General features: G+C 38.4%; 1 protein-coding gene across 1 annotated transcript in view; it reads right to left on the reverse strand.

Moving 5' to 3' along the window:
* Positions 1–22,243, reverse strand: part of PDE1A (phosphodiesterase 1A) — a 229,843-nt gene that overhangs the window by 67,287 nt on the left and 140,313 nt on the right. Inside the window, exon 2 of the mRNA XM_075831158.1 lies at positions 3,359–3,472. Within this exon, the coding sequence (XP_075687273.1) occupies positions 3,359–3,472 (114 nt within the window). The remainder of the gene's footprint in view (positions 1–3,358; positions 3,473–22,243) is intronic.

Genomic DNA, 22,243 nt, shown 5'->3' on the forward strand with positions numbered 1-22,243 from the left:
CGCCGGCCTGTGCAAGGGTCCCGTCTCGGCTTCTCATAGGCTGCTGAGGAGGCTGTGGAACACTCTGATTATCCCGGGAATGGGGCTAGCTGAGTGCAAATTATTTTTAATTTGTTTGGTGGTGTATGTAGCACTATTTACAAGGGAGGGCTCTGTGGCACTGTCTACAAGGGGGGCTGTGTGGCACTATCTACAAGAGGAGCTGTGGCACTATCTACAAAAGGGGGGGTGTGGCATTATCTACAAGAGGGGCAGTGTAGCACTATCTACAAGGGTGTGTGGCACTATCACGAAGAGGGGGGCTGTGGCACTATTCACAAGAGGGGTTGTGTGGCACTATCTACAAGAGGGGCTGTGTGGCGCCATCTAGAAGATGGGCAGTGTGGCACTATCTACAAGAGGGGCAGTGTGCCACTATCTACAAGGGTGTGTGGCACTATCTCGAAGATGGGGCTGTGGCACTATCTCGAAGAGGGGGCTGTGGCACTATCTACAAGAGGGGCAGTGTGCCACTATCTACAAGGGTGTTATACACAAAAAAAACCAGCTCAAATAGCATGTGTGGGGCTGGATGCTTAAGGTGTAGCATACTACCCTAATAAGAGAGAGGGCAACTCCCGTATATAATGATATACACTAGAGACAAAAAGGAGCATACTAGCCAGTATTAAAAGAAAATAGTTTTATTAAACATATAGAAACATGTATGAAAGATAAAAAGGTACAGAGCTGGACTTGAAGACTCTGAATAGTTACACTAAAACACAACTAGCAGGAATATCTCTATATAGCAGAATAAAGGGCAGTGTACAGTACATAGACTAAAGTGAGTGGACCAATATAATCATGACGCAAGTCATATACAACAACACTGTAAGACAATAGTGTCATGGGTAGATTTATACAAATACAGTACCATAAACAACAGGTGATGTATGACCTACAGTCATGCAAAGGTCTAGAAGGAGTTACAGACCATCAGTCATATAAGATGAAAGGAGATTCACAGACTGCAGCCTAAGTAAGCCGAACGTCCACCCACTGATATAACAACTTACCCATACTGAACGATAAATGCAGAGAGTCGAGCTAGTGTGAGTAGAAAAACCCCAACGCGCGTTTCGCGATGTGCTTCCTCAAGGGGTCCACCCCTTGAGGAAGCACATCGCGAAACGCGCGTTGGGGTTTTTCTACTCACACTAGCTCGACTCTCTGCATTTATCGTTCAGTATGGGTAAGTTGTTATATCAGTGGGTGGACGTTCGGCTTACTTAGGCTGCAGTCTGTGAATCTCCTTTCATCTTATATGACTGATGGTCTGTAACTCCTTCTAGACCTTTGCATGACTGTAGGTCATACATCACCTGTTGTTTATGGTACTGTATTTGTATAAATCTACCCATGACACTATTGTCTTACAGTGTTGTTGTATATGACTTGCGTCATGATTATATTGGTCCACTCACTTTAGTCTATGTACTGTACACTGCCCTTTATTCTGCTATATAGAGATATTCCTGCTAGTTGTGTTTTAGTGTAACTATTCAGAGTCTTCAAGTCCAGCTCTGTACCTTTTTATCTTTCATACATGTTTCTATATGTTTAATAAAACTATTTTCTTTTAATACTGGCTAGTATGCTCCTTTTTGTCTCTAGTGTATATCATATCTACAAGGGTGTGTGGCACTATCTCGAAGAGGGGGCTGTGGCACTATTTACAAGAGGGGCTGTGTGGCACTATTTACAAGAGGGGCTGTGTGGAACTATCTACAAGAAGGGGGCTGTGGCACTATCTACAAGGGGGCTGTGGCACTATCTACAAGGGGGCTGTCTGGCCCTAACTACAAGGGATTTTGTGTGTCACTATCTACAATGTGTGTGTGCGTGGCACTTTCTACAAGATGTGTGTGCGCCTGGCACTATCTACAAGAGGTGTGTGGCACTATCTACAGGGGGCATGTGGCACTATCTACCCAGGGGCGTGTATGGCACTATCTACGGGGGGGGGGGGGGGGGGGTGTGGCACTATCTAAAGGAGGACTGTGTGTGGCATTATCTACAGGGGGCTGTGGAATCATTATTAATTGGATGTCAGAAAATAGGGGGGGGGGGTAGATGATCTAGAAGTTGGCGACCTAGCTGTATTTTTACATTGCACACAGAACTGATAAATGTTCATTGTTGGGAGGGTGGGCATTGTGGGGCATTGATTGTGAGGGAGGGGGCCCAGTCAAAAGTTTGCTAAGGGGACCAGTCTTTACACCCCTGCTATCATAACCTATAGAAGTAAAGTGAAAGGCCCTTTGGCATGCTTTAAATAGTGAGATGTATCGCATAGATATAAAAAGTATAGCATACATGATTTTAAATGAAATTGTACAACAATATATGATAGGGAAGACCTTATGTTATTTTGTCAATGATAAGATTAGGTTATTTTTATTGATATTTTGTAATTATCATTTGCACAATATATTTATATGTGCATGGAGAGATTCAAGGGATCTGCAATCTCCCTTAATCTTGGATTTAAATATGCCACATACTTTATTTTCTCTGAAGATAAGCTCTGGCAGAAGTGTAAGGCAGTAGCGTATTCCCCTGTGGTAAACATGCATGCTTGACTGATCTGAGCATGCATATTTATGTGAGAGACAGGGGAGATAGCTATTAGCTGACAATTTTCGTATGTGTACCAATCACTAGTTTTCCATACAGCCATGTTCATTTTTTTTTCAACTTACAATGGTCGTCCCGGAAACCTATATTGTAACTTGAGGGACCACTGTACTGTCTTTGTCTTTAGTCACCCATTTGCATACAAATATACACAAACATTGCTCTTCCCTTCCTCCTCCATGTCTGCCAGCCTCCTATATGTCACACCTCTGTACCTTTTGTATCTACTTGGAAAAGTAAACAAGAAGAAGGAACTTCTACACTGAATAAGGAACAGCACCTTGATATCTCACATGTTCCCGGGGAGCTAGCCTTGGAAAATTCTTAGTTTAGGGTTTAATTTTAATGTCATATATAAAAACTCGTGAAGACAAAAATTGTTAGTGTTGCCCATATCAACCAATGAAATTTTAGTTTTCATTTTTCCAGAAAAGGATATAATATGAAAGCTGTGATCTGATTTAGGTTCAGATCCAAAAGTCCAGCAGAAGATAATCCCCATTTACAACTAACTTTGGAGCCACTGATCTGATTTGCTGCTACTGGCAAGCTGGACCCTTTTTGTCTGTACTAGTTTTGATAGATTAGACCCTTAGTGTAGGAGTTGTGCACCATAAAACATAAATCTGTACAAGTAAGTTTAAGCAAAAAAACAGAAAATAACATAAAATCTGCATACCTGGTCTCATCAATGTAAACCGCTTCCAATACTGATGCTGCATATTCAATATTATTCTTTAGGTCAGACACATTAATATCTCCTTTCTCAAGCTGCTTCACCAAACATCTTAATCTGTAAAAAAAAACAAATGAGCAATTACAGATTGTTACTAAATAATGTCCTATATTTGTAAGTAGTAAACAATGGCATACATAGAGAACTGGTAGGCTCATAGCAAAGATAAAAATTAGGCTCCTTTCAGGCACTGCTTGACACCACAAAACTCCTTACCACCTCCAACAGCAGGGTCTGGTGCCCCCATCGTATTCTCAGGACTCAAAACATTTTCACTTTCTTGTTTGCTAACATTGCAGCACCCATGGAGATAATATTCTTATGTGGGTCCTCACCGCACACTAAAATAAGGACTAGACCAACCCTTTCCAGCCACGAGCTACATAGCAGCCACATGGGCTACCTCTACGGTATAGCAAGCTGTCCTTTCAGCTGCTGGTTTGCAAATGTGCATGCTTTCTGTGCTGGGTTTTGAATTTTTGTCTATGTCTAAGTACATTGTCAGCAGGTGACCCCCAGATCTCCCCACATATGGAGATGACACTCACATAGAAATAAGCATTAAAAGTGCTAGGAGTGAAGTATAGTAAATGAAAAAAATTTGATAATTGCCATTTTATGAGACATGGACAAGTTTTGCAATACAATTTTTGAGTGAAATTCAGTACCACTGTAACTTAATGAACAGTAGTTTAACATAAAACCCAACCATTCAAGAGTGATTGTTTTTTCAATTTTATTTTTATGTCTACCTGGCTATAGTTACAGGTATGCACTCCATTCCTGAAGATATATGTGTGGGTTTTAGCGGATTCTTTCATCTCCCTTTGATTATTTCTGAGAGTACAATAGAACGTATCTATCGTTCCCGGAGAATAGGAATTCGAGTAGTCATAGATGCAGAAATAATTCACATAGAGATTGTAATAGAGCTGCGACTATTCCTTCCAATGCTAAGCTAAGAATCTCTTCTACATAATTATGTATTGAACTGTCATATCTTTGCATTTTTTTTCCCAGCAGCATATTGTATAAAAAAGTTCTCCAGGACCTTACTAAATCTGCTTAAATTCTGTAATGAATGTTAAAAAATATGTTAAAAAAAAGACGACTTTGTAAATGAAGCTGTGAAATACCTACTGATCAGATATTTGCTGTTAGGGTGTTGCTCCCATTATTTACATCAGTAAGCGAATGTCTTTGTAGATCTACAGGTCATATAATGCTGCTGTAAGACTACATGGCTCAGGATGGTATCGGCCTCCCCATATTTCTAGTTTAATCAATCAGGCTCTATATGAACTACAAATATATTACTTATAAAGAATACATCAGAGTATGTTCTCATTAAAAATAAAAAAAATAAAACATAATTAACAATAAGCAGTTGATGGAAAAATCCAGACAAATCGCGTCCACAGATCACAATAATTTTTTAGAGTACTGACCATATAGTATCATCAAATTCATATGCGAGTGGAAATATTATTCTATGGCAGTGTATAAATCAATACTGTAGTTTTCCCATGAGTATCTCCTATTGCTAGTGACCAAATCTATAGAACTAGAAATGGATAAATTGTCCAGAGTGGTCATGTGGGTACGACAGCCATCACCCATCATCCATAAGGAATGTCTCCATGGACATAAGCAATGGGTACTCAATATAAATCTGAAGAAGTTATCCCGATCTAGCGTCATTTATCAAACCCCAGCGGAACCCATTAGGTGTTAATCTGCTTTTATAATCTGTAGTGTGGATTGTGAATCCCGCCCAGTGTGTGGTCCCCTGATATCAATGCATTAGTCTTCTCATATACAATATTCTTATCCACATCATGCCAATTCCATTCATACTGTACTCAATAATCTTCTCCTGCCAGTTTCCGTGCACATCACAGAACACGTACATGGGACTTCTAAAGCATATATTTATGTTCTTTAGCAGGAGATTCATTTAAACTGCTGACAGCTCGGTGGAAATTCAGCCGTCTTTTATGTCACCTGATCCATTGCTACAGACTGCTCTGTGCCCTTTATAAAATGAACTATCTAGTCTTTGCCTTTCCAGACACAGCTGAGCTGAGTTGTATTACAAACATAAATAAATATCCAGATTAAAATCAATCCTGCTTGTGAACATTTAAAGATTCGGAAAAAAACGGTCTGCTTTTTTATACAGAAACAGCTCCACTCTTGTCCATTGGCTGTGTCTGGTATTGCAGCAAGTGCTGTATATCACTATAGGAAGTGCAGCCATATTGGTTGTCACTTTTGAATTAGGTTTTATAAACTGATGCCTATTATACTTTTGTCTTTTTTGACACAAAAGTATTTAACATTTCATATAAACTGATGGTAAAACTTTTATTCTTCCAGCATGTTCAATCAATTTCTGAGAAGCTAAACCAGAATTGACAAAATACGTCAATTACAGATGTGTCAATACAGCCTAAGGCCCTATTCACATGAACATATGTCCTGTCAGTGTGCTGTCCGTTTTAACAACAGACAGCACACTGACCTATACAAGTCAATGAAGCCATTCATATTGATAAAAATCGTTCAGCTTATTGCGAATGCAAATGAAACACACGCTTGCGGGGAAAAAAACCGCCCCTGCCTTCCATTGAAAACAATGGGAGGCGATTTCGGATGCTTTTTGCCGTGGTTTCCGACTCGGTTTCTACGGCAAAAAAACGCATTGTGAACAGGCCTTATACTTTAGGTAGCACCATATCTTGAATAGCTTGCATGCCACATGCTTCTTCCCTATACCTATAATGCTACATACATAATCAATATCATTATTTTACTATAAAAATAATAAGTTATATTTTAGGCCTCATGCACACGACCGTAGCTGTTTGCACGGTCCGTGATTGTGGCACGAACGGACCGAGAAGTGTCATCCGCGGGCCGTCCGCAATCATCGACCGTGCACACAAGAGTGCATTCAGTTTAATGAGCCCGGACCGCAAATGGGGCCTGTAAAATGACATGTCCTATTATTTTTGTGCTCTGGGCTCCGGGCAATGCACGGACCGTGGAAACTATGGTCGTGTGTATTGACCCATAGGATATAATGTGCCCTATACTATCCGCAATTTCAGCTCTGCAATTACTGACAGTATGCAGATGATAAATGCACGGTCGTGTGCATGGGGCCTTAAACTGATACTGGTTTTACTTATTAAAAAGAATAAAAAATGTGTCTAATATCTGCAAGAAAAGTTAGGTCACGAGTTATTACATTTTTTATAAACAACATATTTACATTGTGATTCCGTCAGTCAGCAAGTGTATGATCCTCAGCGAGCGAATCTTAGCGAAAACGGCAACTTCTATTATATTTATTTTCTAAGAAACCAGCAACATAAGTTTGTAGTGGTTTCATAATAAACTTGATAAGCCTACAGCTCTCTGTGTCTTTAGTACAGGGCTTTATTATACCACTGTTTCCAAAACATATAATGAAAAATCTCCACTGACTATTGCCACTGGTGGGGGCTGATCTATATACATATACATATATATATATACATATATATATATATATATATATATATATATATATATATATATGTTGCTTCTATTGACCTGAATAAGAATCGTATACACACCTATCCCCTAGTGGCAACAGCATGCAGCCGAAATTGTATGCAAGTATGTGTGTGGGGGGGAAGTAAAGGAGCGATGCTCTATGCTCAAGAAGAGGAGCAATACATTCTTAACCCCTTAATGACCGGGCCATTTTGTACGTTAATGACCAAGGATTATTTTTTGTTTTTTCACGGTCTCATTCCAAGAGTCGTAACTCTTTTTTTATTCCGTCGACATAGCCGTATAAGGGCTTGTTTTTTGCGGGACGAGTTGTATTTTGTAATTGTACCATTTTTAGATGCTTATAACATATTGATTAACTTTTATTAACTTTATTTTAGGAGAGAATTGAAAATAAGCAGCTATTCCAGCATTAATTTTCACGTTATAAATTTACGCCGTTTACTATGCAGCGGAAATAACATGTTAACTTTATTCTATGGGTCGGCACGATTACAGGGATACCAAATATGTAAAGGTTTTATATGTTTTCCTACGTTTGCACAATAAAAACCCTTTTAGAAAAAAATTACTTGTTTTTGCATCGCCGCATTCCAAGAGCTGTAACGTTTTTATTTTTCCGTCGATGTGGCCGTACATGGGCTTGATTTTTGCAGGACAATGTGTAGTTTTTATTAGTACAATTTTGGGGTACATAGGACTTATAGATTAACTTTTATTTTATTTTTTATGGGGGGAATGGGAGAAAAGAGAGAATTTTGCCGTTGTTTTTGGCGTTTTCTTTGGACGCCGTTCATCCGGCGGTTTAATTAATATGTTCATTTTATTGGTCAAGTTGTTACGATCGCGGGGATACCATATATGTGCATGTGTTATTTGTTTTGACCGTTTTACTAAATAAAACCACTTTTTGGGCCAAAAAAGTAGTTTTATTTGACTTTGACTGTAATTATTTTTTATTTTTTTTCACAAACTTTATTTAACTGTTTTACATTTTTTTTTTTAGTCCCACCAGGGGACTTCACTATGCGATGTGCCGATCGCATATATAATGCTTTGGTATACTTCGTATACCAAAGCATTATTGCCTGTCAGTGTAAAACTGACAGGCAATCTATTAGGTCATGCCTCCGGCATCGCCTAACAGGCAGATGCTGAAGACAGACCTGGGGGTCTTTGTTAGACCCCCGGCTGTCATGGAAACCCGACGGCGACCCGCGATTTGTTTGCGGGGGCGCCGATCGGGTGACAGAGGGAGCTCCCCCCTCTGTCAAACACATTAAATGCCGCTGTCACTATTGACAGCGGCATTTAATGGGTTAAACTGCCGGAATGGGCGCGCGCTTCGATTCCGGCAGTTGCAGCAGGAGCCAGGCTGTGTATAACAGCCGTGCTCCTGCCGCTGATCGCGTGGGTACAGTCTCAGTACCCGCGCCATCACAGGACGGATATATCCGTCCTCCTGCGCGAACTAGCAGCTGCTGAGGACGGATATATCCGTCCTTCGGCGTTAAGGAGTTAACAAGTGTATTAGATAAAAATTCCAAATCTATTATATTTCTTGTAATAACTGTATGTGCAATTTAAGCTTATGTTTACACAAAAGAGACTGATATTCCGTAAATTGAAAAAAAAAAAAAATATTCTTTACGCCATGAACTTGTTAGGCTTATTTGCCAACATGACCAAGGAGCTCAGCTCAATCTGTTTCTTTTAAATCAGGCCCATATAGACAACCAGGAGATTAAACACAGTTTCCATTGCAATCAAGGTCATTTCTTTTACAGAATATCCTGCTGCCAATGATAATAAAGCAAATGATTCATCTTACACATACTTAAAATACTTTCTATAATTTATATGTAACATTTTCACTAAATTGATCCCTGCTAGGAATTAGCAGACGGCAGGGGATCCAGTCCCTTGAAGTATTGGCCCGGAAATTAACCTTTTGATACATTTTCCAATATCTACAAAAGTGCTATTAAATATTTTAAGATATTTTCATAATTTATTCATGAATTCCACTTTTATTCTTCTTCAGTGCTTATTAAATTATTTGCTGGTGCTTTCAACTAAAATTTTTGATTAAACCTCTTGTACAATATTTCTTTTTTTCTGTTTTCCATATCCTAGTGGCTAACCATTCAGCAAGGTACAGTTAATGTGAAATAGCCAGAAGTGCAAAGTATGAGAAAATACATTTACATATATCTTTCAGTTCCAAGAATATTTTTCAGAAATGAGCAAGTTGAGCTGACTAACTAGAAGTTATTCCAGGAAGAATTATCTGTTTAAAAAATAAATGAATAAATAATAATATCTAATAGAATTAGTCTACATGCAAAGTTAAGTAACTTTGTAAATATTTAGTTTTAATTATGTTGTACTGACCCTGAATTACAGCCTGTATTATGCTCCAGAGCTGCTTGTACTGTTTTACTGGTTGTCATTGGAAACAGTCAACATGCTTGATGTCGGAGATATCCCTAACAGTTTAGCTGAGCTCCTATAATGCAATGGGACAGTTAATTTTCCCAATATGAGATCTCTATACATTACTAGGTCGAAAGAGGCACCTGCAGATTTTTGAATGACGTTGTGGACTACAATTTAAACTATAAGTCAGCATCAGTATAAGACAAGCAATTGGGGTGTTTTTTCACCTTATTTTAAATTTTTTGGGGGTGAGGTTAATTCTTTGTTTTGCAACGGGCCCTATGAATTCCCTGTACACCCCTGATATTCCCTATTACTTTCTGATAGTAGAACACATGCAATGTTTACACTGAGTATGTCATGAGATGGAGGAAAGAGGCAAGAAAAAGCCATGATAAGGACACCAGGTCTCAGTAAAATGGTAATCATTACATTTCAGGACAGAATCAGAATTTTCAGCTTTTGCCTGCATGATTGCTTGTATTCCTTACAAAGTACAGTTAAAATACTTATAACACTCAAAATGATTTCGATATATGGCATTGGAAATTTTTCTTTTCCATTTCAGAGTATACTGGTAGATGGGTCATAATAAAGTTTGATACTGACTGAACAGTTTTAACTCTCAGAACAGTAGATTGTTAAAAAGGCAGACTAGGCATTCACTGTAACTAGGACCTTCTGTGGAGGACATACAAACCTGAATAAGTGAATTCTGTAAAAATTGGGAAATGGCAAGGACTAAAAGTTTAAAAATGAAAGGGTAACTTCATACGTGCCAAATGGCACCGTCTTTTTGCCAAGGAGCTGATTATCACTCTTCAAAACCGGGTTAGTTTCACAGTGAATTTGACTTGATTTTGCAATGTGGATTTTGGATGCAAGACTTTTACCAACTAAAATAAGTTCTTTAATTTTTTTCACCTAGAAAAAGCCATGCAGCTAAAGTCCGCATCGCAAAACCGCGGCAATTTATGGTCAAACGTGCATTTTTTGCGGAGAGGTAATTAGCTGTACTGCAAAAAAATGGTTACTCAATATATCCAACAAAGGCTATGTTCCAACCTGAATTGAACCATTCCGTTGTTCTACTCCGTCAAAGGAGCAAAACAAGTGAACAACGGGCAGTGCCGGTTGCCGACGGAACCCATTGAATTTAATAGGTTCCATTGGCTTTCCGTCGGGGTGTCCGTGATTTTACCGGACACAATAGCGCAACATGCTGTGCTTTAGTCTCCGAAACTGAGCCTCCGACTCAGATATGAAAAGAGCCTAAATGCTGAACGTTATTTTCTTAATTAACAACATATCTGTAATAGAAGAGAAAACACAAATTGACCAGCGTTTCTGTTAAAAATGACCTAACATAATTTTCAAGGCAACAATTTGGTTTTAATGTATATCTTATAATCGGCATTACTAGTGACTGAATCTGGACACCAACTCTGTTAATATATATTACAGCATTCAGAAAATTATAGAAGAGACCCCCATGTATGACCAATATGTCTAAAAATTTTTAGAGAATACTTCTTTTATAAATCAAATTAATTCCGTTATGGCCTTGATTCAGATTTTAATTAAGAAATGTTGGCTGAATATCTGTCTTTAGCAATTTCTTCATTGCTTTATAGAAAAAAACGCCCTCATGTGAAAATATCTCATACTGTCTGATATTTTGGCATGCAAATTGAGAAGGTTATTCAGTATGGATAGAAAAAAATCCTGAATAGTTGCCTGTCAGAATCACGATATACTGCAATACATTGGTGTTGCAGTATATCGTGCAAGCGATCTAATGATCGCTGGTTTGTGTAAAAAAAAAATATATATATTAAAAGTTCAAAAAACCCCCCTTTTCCCATTTTCCCCCTAGAGCATGGTAAAAAATGAAATAAATAAACATAATTGGTATCACCGCGTCCGTAAAAGTCTGTACTATTACAATATATCATTATTTAACCCGCACGGTGAACGCCGTAAAAAAAAAATTCTAAACGCCAGAATCTCTATTTTTTGGTCACCTCATCTCCCACAAAAAATGAAATAAAAAGTGATCAAACCGTTGCATGTACACCAAAATGGTATTATTAAAAACTACAGCTTATCCCGCAAAAAATAAGCCCTCATACCACTTAATCGACGGAAAAATAAAAAGTTATGGCTCTCGGAATTTGGCGACACAAAATAAATTTTCTTTTTTACACTTAGGTTTTTACTTGTAAAAGTAGTAAAATATAGAAAAAACTATATATATTTGGTATCGCCGTAATCGTATTAACCCACAGAATGAACATGTTCTTTTAATTGCACAGTGAATTCCGTAAAAACGACGTTCAAAAAACCATGGAGGAATCGCTGTTTTTTTTTCATTTTCTACCCCACAAATAATTTTTTTCACAGTTCCTAGTACATTATACGGCAAAATAAATGGTGCTACAAAAAACTACAACTCGTCTTGCAAAAATCAAGTCCTCATAGTACTATATAGACGGAAAAATAAAGACGTTATGGCTTCTGGAAGGTGGGGAGGAAAAAACGAAAATGAAAGTCTGTTTACGACGGGAAGGGGTTAAAGTCTAGTTTGTGGCAGCTCATGCTATTATGTTCCTCTAGAGCTGGCTGAAATTTCAATGTCTGTAAAAAAAGAAAATGTGCCAGGAGACACTTGTGAGTGCAATTGCCCCACATCCTGTCACTGCTTTTCCTTTACAAAAAAAAAGCAGGTGTAAATATGGGTCACACTGGCAACTTAGTAGACAGAGATCTATTTCATTGACTGTCTGAATTCTGAGCTGTTCCCATAAAGACCTCATACTATCAAATACTGTTGAATTAAAAAGGAAAACCCGACAATTGTATATAGAATGGCGAGTGGCCGCAATGCATATTACAGACATGGATATTTTTAAATTCTGTGGATAAACAATTTTTGGATTAAAAAATTGCAATCCTTCAAGAGTCTGTGTCACCAGTTTAATAATTCTCTATCACCTACCTAATCTAATAAACGCTTTGCTGTAGGTAACTACTGTTTTTTGTTTTGTTTTTTTAAAATTTTATTAGTGACAAAATTCTGATAATTTTTACATCTATGCTAATTTTTTGTAAAAGCCCAACTGGGCATTTTGTTTTTAGTTTCACCAAGTGGGCATTGTAAAGAAAAGTGTATGACGCTGACCAATCAGCATCATACACTTCTCTTCATTCATGCCCAGCTTTATTCACAGCACAGGGTGATTTCACGAGATCACGCTGTGACGTCACTTACTCCCGCAGTTCCTTCACCGGATCGATGGAAGAATGACCAGAGATCGCCTCCAGCCATGCCGGGACTGCTGGTGAGGAGGATAATCGTCCTGGCATGGCTGGAGGCGATGTCTGTTCAGTCTTCCGTCGCTCCAGTGAAGGAACTGAGGGAGTAAGTGACGTCACAGCGTGATCTCGTGAAATCACCCTGTGCTGTGAATAAAGCTGGGCATGAATGAAGAGAAGTGTATGACGCTGATTGGTCAGCGTCATACACTTTTCTTTACAACGCCCACTTGGTGAAACTAAAAAAATGCCCAGTTGGGCTTTTACAAAAAATTAGCATAAATGTAAAAATGATCAGAACTTTAAATAAGAGGAGAATATTATGGTATATTTGGGTTTATTTGTGATATTTAATGTCCTTTTTGTGAATAAATCAATATAAGTGACTAGGGTACAAAAAAATAGTCACATATTCTAGAAGCTTTAAAGGAAGGGGATCTCTAAATAGTAAGGATTAGGCACTAGATTACCCGGACTACCAGGGTCATGATACTGTACCACTAGGACACCAAGGTCAGGCTACTGCACTAGAGACTAGATGCATATACACTATGGTAAGCTATCATGAACTGGATGCTTGCCTTTGGGCTACTATGATGGTTGAATAAACGCTTTTCCACAGGTTTACTAGAGAGTCTGGCCTATTACATTATCAGTGAGTAAAAGTTCATGCACATTAGGTTCTCATTTTGGGATCCTTTTTAACTTGATATTTGGAAACCATTTGCGGTACTGACCCCTATGTAAGTACTGCACACTGTTCCTTTAGCATTGCGAAGTTAAAATGTCATGGCATAATTTCCCATAAGATAGATAAATAGATAGTTTACAAAAAATAAATGCCCGAAGACATAATACAATTATTTACGAACATTAGTTTCCGAATACATAAACGACATTATGAACACTCATTTTCCATATTATGTTACATTTCAGGAAAAATAAATGGCTAATGAAATGATTATTCATTCAATGCCTTTTCTACTTTGCAAGGAAAATGTGAGTCATTTTGCTAATAAATGTGGATTTTATTCTCACTTCATGGAAATCAAGTGCAAAATAATAAAAAGCACACCCATGGAAATTGTGATCTTTGATTACTCAATAAAATATCTGTGGTAATATATACTAGAGACTTTAAATGGATCATATTAAAATATTGCTTCAGATGAAGTGATTTGCAAATAAATGTCTACTTTTTTATGGATTATGTCTATATGTAGTATATAAATGTATATTGAGTAGCTACTATGTGGGGCTGGGTTCACACGAGCACATTAACGTCCGTAATGGACAGACGTATTTCGGCCGGAAGTCCCGGACCGAACTCAGTGCAGGGAGCCGGGCTCCTAGCATCATAGTTATGTACGATGCTAGGAGTCCCTGCCTCTCTGCAGGACAACTGTCCCGTACTGTAATCATGTTTTCAGTACGGGACAGTAGTTCCACGGAGAGGCAGGGACTCCTAGCATCGTACATAACTACGATGCTAGGAGCACGGCTCCCTGCACTGAGTTCGGTCCGGGACTTCCGGCCGAAATACGTCCGTCCATTACGGACGTTAATGTGCTCGTGTGAACCCAGCCTAAGTATGCAATACAAGACTGGAAATTATGGTCCCATGTAGCGCCAACTGCATGCAGCCGAAGACCCACTCACTTCCGGAGGTCAATGGACGCATGATTTTGACGGGAATTACTGGCACTATTGATTGGCCAGTGGCCACTGCATGCGAGCGTGGTTATGGCCGCATGTGGCCGCGGCTACGTAGGTCCCTGACCTAAAGGTCATGAATGTTTCTTTTATTCTAAACTTTATGTAGCAGACTTGTCTATTTTTATCAGGACATTTGTAAATAAGTGGGGCTTTTAGATCACATTCTTGCTGTGTTTGTACTTTTCTCATGACGTAAGGAATGGGGAATAATAAATATTATCACCGCAGCTCACTTTCTTAGAATGTATCAGTTTATTTTATTTCTCTATTAATAAATATTGCTGTAAAAGGGTGTCATAAATCTACTCAGAATTGCAATATGTAATGTAGATTTACTTTGACTATGGAAATCTGGAATATATAGCGTTAGTTTTAATGAAAAATAGAAGTATTATTTATAACGGCAAGTCTTGTGTCTTCCTTCCTGACCTGTTTTATGTCAAACATGCTTTGTGTCACAGTGATGTGATGTGGGAGCAGAAGCTGTACCTTCTACAATGAATATTTAGTGTAAATACAAGACTGGACTTTTACTACTAGAATTTGTAATTAGTCCATAGAGCTTTGTGATCATTCATTATTATTTGGATTGTAAGCCCCTATGGGCGAGGCTCTCCCTATCTTCTTACTGCTATGCTTGAAACTGTTTAGTTGTAATTGTGTTTTAATGTTCTCATACCTGTTTTGTTTAAAATTTTACAGTGTAATGTAAAATGATTGTGCTATATATATTAACAATAATAATAATAATAACGTACAGATGCCGCAGAGCTCTGATATTATGGTATGTTATCTGTGGTTTTACATTTTACAGCAGTAAACAAACTAAATTTTGATAATACAGAATGTTATGTACAGACAATTCAGCAATAAAGAATTAATTCAAGTTTTTTAAATCTGTAAGCGCAGCATTAATGATAATAAAAGTATACATTCAAGATGCAAAATATCTGGCATAATCAAAAAGATATTTGAATGAAGCAATTGACAAGATGGATACAGAAATAACCCCATATAGATCTATAGAATGGATTGCGGTAAAAATCCCCTCAAGACTTACCCGTGCAAATAAATCTTTGTTTATGAGTTTTTCCTCATTAAATAATAAATATGTAATTAACAGTATATCTCATATGTTTCAAGAACTGGTGATTTTATAGACCTGAGGGCTGTGGTTCAATAACAACTAATAATACCTTATTTGGTACCTATTCCCATCTGATAATGTTATGGCAATATTATACCGATTATGATCGATGGAGGTCTGACCTCTGAGGAACTACAGCACAGCTTCATTTAAATACTTTGTCTACAACAATGTTAAGGAGGAAGGTGGTAGATGTCAAAGCAACAGTCACATGAAATCAAAGACCCAAGGTTTCCCAGCAGAACATTGCCCAGATCATCAAACTGCCTCTGCCAGTATGCCTATTTCCGAGGTGCACTCTGACCAGTCTGTGGCTACACAGCGCCAATCGCAGCAAGCTGCGATGCATTGTGTGCCAGAAATTTGTGCTGTAGTAGCTCTTTTGTCACATCGGCAGACTGGCTAGCCTTTGTTTCCCACGCGCTTCAATGAGCCTTGGGCACACGTGACCTTGTCGCTGGTTGTTCTTCCTTGGACCACTTTTGGCTTTTGGTAGACACTAACAACTGCATACCAGGAGCATACTACTAGACCTGCCGGTTTGGAGATACTCTGACCCAGTCGTTCAGCCATCAAACTGGCCCTTGTCAAAGTTGCTCAGATCCTTCTGCTTGCCCATTTTTCCTGATCCTAACACATCAACTTCAAGAATGTAAGGATTCTGTGCAGAACCATTTAATTGTCTAATTTGTGAAGTAACAGAGTGGAATGTTTGAAAAGATTGCCTTTTATTAAGATTCTTTGAGTCAATATTATTTCTTATGAGATGTATATCCAAGCCACTTGAATCTGTCAAAATGCTCAACTCATTGTTTAATATTCTGTATGACACATTTATTGAAAAAATTTATAAAACAAGAATTTAAAAGAAAAAGAGAAGACACATGGCCAAGGATTGTAAATCAGCAAAATTTTGGAAAATTGAAAAGGAAAGAAGCCAAGGTGTCAAAGGTAGTAATTTTAAATGAAATATTTAAAAAAGACTCAGAGGAAGTTCATTTTTAAGAACAAGCAATGTTTTTTTTAATATATTTTATATTCTCATGAATTTTGCAGGAGATTTTGATTTATAACTTTTATAATCACATTGAAGTTTACATAATGAGTTAGTCTGAGAACAATTTCACTGTTTTTAATTGGATATTTATTTCAAACACGTTCATATGCACAACTATGTCATTCTTTAAAATTGTAAAAATGCCATTTACTCATTAGACAAAGCAGGGGATTGAAAACATGAGTAAAACAATAAACATGTGACAAATAACACATAAGGGGATGGCAAAAGTGAATGGTCCCATCACCCCTCACCTACTTACCTTGTACTCTTGTACTTACTTGTGTTATTGTATGTAGTTTCAAATTATATAATAGTTGTTGCTTTATTATATATATTTAGCTGTGGCAGCCGTTACATTCTACATTACAGGCTGTTATAAAACAGGACTATAGAAACAGCTATATCACCTGTTTCCAATGATCCTGCCTCTGTCGTTATATTTACAAGACATGGTATTGGTTCTCTATTAGAGCTTTTTTTCCGTATTGCATTCAGCCTGTCTTATCATTTAAGCCAGGGGTCAGCAACCTATGGCACGTGTGCCACAGCTGGCATGCAGGGTATGTTTGCATGGCACGATGAGTCCTAAGCCCCGCAAGTGCTCTCTAGCCTAAACCTAGCCCCCCCCTTGACTTGATTGATGACTCTAGTGTGCGCCGTCACTGGATTCTTCAGAACCAAGGAACGCACAGTGCTTGCCTGAGTTTTCACTAAAGGAATCAGTGACATTGGCGCAAGACAAGGGGGCGGCGTTTGACCAGGATTTGGGCGCCAGTCTCATTTACGCAGTGAAATTCTATGAACGCCGGCAGTTGCCCTTATACAACATGTCCCCCCATCCGTCATAAGCCTTGCAAGGAACAATATGTGAGCTTGTCTATGAGCGGCTGTAACTTATTTTAAACATATGTGTCTGAGCAGATCTTTTCACACATGAATTCCATCCTTGGCCTCTCACAAAGCAGACTTACTGCAGAACACTGTAATAAGGCCTCTGTTCAGCTTAGTCACATCGTTTGCAACACAGAGGGGCCATCTATGCAAAAAAGTCAGGGACACGGGTCACACTGAAATGTAAGTTTAATTAACTGATTAATTCGTTTATGTCACATACATGGGAACAGTTTGTGTTATAAGGGTCTCATGCTGCATGGCACACGAAGTATTGATCTTTGATTTTTTTTCCTTTTAAATCGGCACGTCGTACAAAATAGGTTGCCTACCCCTGGTCCAAACCCTACTGATCTATCCTTTTCGACAGGGCAAGCCAGATCATGGTATAACGTCCCTTGGGCGACAGAGTCACAGTGGGTCCCCTGTCTAGCCCACACTCAACTTGACAAGAGTAAAGCGAGTTTACATAGATGACTATAGAGCTCCCAAGACCAGTGAGTCCTGGCATTTTCCCAGATTTGCCTTATGATGAAGCCAGCCCTGTTTTTTTCCTTCCTTTTCAGACTATTCCAAATTGGTTCGGCACCTCTCCTGCACAACCCACTCTCACCATCGTGGTTAAAACTTAGTAACAGCACCAAAGGATCATGGCAGGACTACAGAATAATGGAAGGATAATATTTTCATGACAAATAATTGATTAACTCCATTTATTTCAACACTAATTAGAGATCTTAAATATGGTGTGTTCCAACCTACAAACTACAATGGTATGTATGTAACACAACAATAAGAAAAACATGCATGACCAAAATTCCATAAAAGTTAATGTGTTTATCAATTCATCTTGTTTTAAAAAGACACATACACTTATAATAAAGTTAAAACTATTTTATGTGTGAACTAATTTTAGAGGTGTTTTCCAGCCTATAAAAATTGATGGCCTATCCTGAGTATAGGGCATCAATAGCTGATGGGTCGGGGTCCAAATCCCAGAACCCCAGCTGATCAGCTGTTTTGAAGAGGCCGCAGCTGCTACCCCTTCATTTCTCTTACTTGCTCACACCGTGAATCGCCAACATGGCCGTGGCAGCGGTTCACAGTATTACAGCCTTTTCCCATTCACTTCAATGGGAGAAGGTTGTAATACAGTGAACTGCCGCTACTGCTGAGTCGGCGTTTCACAGTGTGAGCAGGTGACCGGAATGAAGGGGAAGCAGCGCTCGTACAAGCGCTGCATCCCTTTCAAAACAGCTGATTGGCGCGGGTCCCGGGAGACCCTGACCCATCAGCTATTGATGGCCTAGCCTGAGGATAGGCCATCAATTTTTATTGGCTGAAAAACCCCTTTAAATTTATTAGAAGTGGATGTGTATTTTTCAAATGAGATTAATTAATAAACATATGAAATTTTATGGGATTCAGCTAGCCGCAGCTTTCTGATGAAAATTTAAAAACGCCAACAGGTGCTGAAGGAGAACAGCACTTAGCTGAGCAATTGGGCCCCTCTGTTCTAACAATAGGTGAGGTCTCAGTGCCTGGACACCATCAATATAAACATTTGACATGTCTCTATTACAGTGACCCTTTAGTAAAATATTGTATACAGTTTTCATTATAACCACATGTTCTGAAGTAATTGTTCAGCCTTGAACAATATTTGTTTTTTGTAATCTAAATAGGTCCAATATTCTGTGCTGATGAGTTTCTCAATATATCTTTAAAGTGGTTAGAGCTCTGTTTTTCTGTTATAGAGCACCATATACTCCTCCATAGCCATTGAATTTTATAAAAAAAACTTCTGCTACCACTAGAGGGAGCATAGGAGCTTACTGCCTACTGTTTATACACTGAAGTCAATATTAAGACAGTATGCCGTGAGCTCCTAAGCTTACCCGATTGATGGTAGAATTTTATCATATAACTATATGGCTATTCAGCTCTCTAGCAGCTCTCTAACAGAAAAACGGAGCTCCGACTGATATGAAAATATATTAAGAAATGAATGAGCACAGAAAGTTGAATCTAAAAATGCAATACTAATAAAAAGTTGAGATTCACTTTAACCCCTTCCTGAATCCCCACAGTTTTTTTGACGGTGGCCGTGCAGGTCCGGAGTCTAAAGCAACGTCTTTTGGCGTCGCTGTAGGAAAAGCTTATGAGTGCTCCGGGGGAACCATTTGTAGTCAGCCCTGGGGACCTAGAAAGGACTCCAGGGCTGTCTGTTCTGTAAGCCTGCTGTTAGGGCACACTATGTATTCCCCTAACAGCAGCCTGTGTCATAGTGACATAATGCATTAGCATGTAGGAGTATGCTAACACATTATAAGTATAAAATAAAGTCTTTAAAAAGTTATCCCTTCATAGGATTAAAAAAAATGATAAAAAAATAATAAAAAAGTCATTATTTAGAACAAAATATATTTTATTACCCATACATTACATGAAAACAAAAAACCGACACATATTAGGTATTTATATGACCATAATAACCTGAAGAATTAATTTAACAGGTTATTTGGCATGAAACGTGAATGGTATAAAAAATATAAAAATAATGGTGAAAATCACTGTTCTATGAGCACACCGCAAAAATAAATTACAGTGATTTATTTGCACCCTCGAATTGTGCAGAAAAAAAAATACAATGCCTCCCACATAAAAAAGGCCTGATACAACCACGTCAATGAAAAAAAAAAAAAAGTTATGGCTAAAACAAAAAAATGTAGTGGGTCATTACAGCCTTTTCAGGTCTGGTCATTAAGGTATTAAATGTAGCTCTATGTTTTAGTTATTAAATGTATTATATGTGCTAAGTGTAGGGTGCCACTGTATGTTATGTGCTAAGTGTAGGGTGCCACTGTATGTTATGGGCTGAGGGAATATTCAGAGACATAAGATCACAACACACCAGCACAAAATGACCTAGATTGATTATATTTTATCTCCTACTTTTGCAGGGTTAGGCTAAATCTGCTGCAACAATCAAAGCCATTAGAAAAAGAAAACAAGCCATCTGCCAACAAAACTTCAGGACAAGTGTTTCATTAGAGAACACTGCAAACAAGTTTGGAAAAACAAGCTTGCAAATATATAATCACTAAGAAAAGTCAACTCAAATACACATACACGACTGTATACACTAAGCAATGTTAGCGAAAGCAAACATCAAGCATCTGGTGCCAACATTGCTTGGGGTTAATGTACGCAAACTGACGTTATATCCTTCTATGAATCACTTTTAACATTAAACTTGTAGACACGGTTACACGTCATTAAATTGGAGGTCCTATAATTTAAAGGATATCAGTCCCACTGAAGGAACGCAGAAATGTTACTCGCTCAAGAACCATAATAAATCTTTGCAATGTTTCTGTAAACCAAAAGTAGCATTTCCTGTCTGGTATGTTTTCCCTTGGAAGTGCACATTGAGCATGCTACGTTCTCTGAGACTGTAGGCATAAGAATACTTATACCCAACAGGTAGTCTAGCTAAATTAAATAACCCCCTACTAATTAAACACCGACACATGACTTCTTTGAATGTGTGGTTGACCCGGGGTTGGCCACAGCTTTATTCATTTGAATGATTAATTAAAATGCTAAATGACCTTAAACAGAGGTCAATGAAAACCCGTATGCCTGCCTATTCCAAGGACATGTAGGTAAATACCACTTAAAAAACCGCCAGCCGTGACAAAACGAAACTTCATACAAAATATACCATGACGACACCACTGTGCCAGAAATAAAATCAGTAAGAGAACAAAAATCTGTGTATTGAAATATAAACTTTGTTTTTTTTAATTATTATTTTTTTTTGTCTACCACAGAATATCAGGACAAAACCATGAACCATGTCCATTTTGTTGTGTTTCTTTCTTTTTTTTTTTTTGTGTGGTTACAATAGTTTTTTTTTGTTTTAGAAAAAGACGATGAAACCAAAATTAACCAAACAAGCAAACAAATAAATGCATAAAATGACAGAACAAAACACCAACACCGCACCATTGCATCATCAGGGAGGGAGGGAGGGAAAGCTTCAACCAAAAGAGGTAGGTGAGAGGGGAGAGGGAAGCTATATACTGCCTCATCCCCATAACCACCCCACTTCCCAACCATCCCCCCCATGACTCACCATGATAACAAAAAAGGAGGGAGGGAAGACCCCTCCTAAACTACCTCCACTTATTTTAACCCTTATCCAGCAACAGTCCCAGTCTCAGCGCCTAATACGCCTGACATTAATATCATCTACTGCTCAACGCATGAAGAATGACAGACATGACAGTAATATTCCTGTGCCTTTTTCCCAGTGGGAGTCGTTTTTGGACTAGAACCTCAGTGAGGGCTCATTCAGACGAGCGTGTTCCGCGTTTATGTGCTGTCCGTTGAAATATTGTATGTCCTAATTGTTATCCTTTTTAGTTATACAAATAAAAGTTATATTTTAGTTTAATTTCACACATTTAATTGATAGCTGGGAAATCTGGGTGTTTTGTGTGCTCCAGCACATTTGTCCTTTTTTGAATGTCTATTGCCCGCCAGCTATCAGGGTCATCTCATAGTTTCGGTGTCCGTTGAAATAACTGACAGCACACGGACCCATGCAAGTCAATAGGGCTATGCAGACATGCGTGAATTTCATGCAGCAAGACTCCATTGCGTGAAACTCACTGTATGTCCTATATTG

The sequence above is a fragment of the Rhinoderma darwinii genome, chromosome 6 (genome assembly GCF_050947455.1).
Source record: "Rhinoderma darwinii isolate aRhiDar2 chromosome 6, aRhiDar2.hap1, whole genome shotgun sequence".
Taxonomy (NCBI): domain Eukaryota; kingdom Metazoa; phylum Chordata; class Amphibia; order Anura; family Rhinodermatidae; genus Rhinoderma; species Rhinoderma darwinii.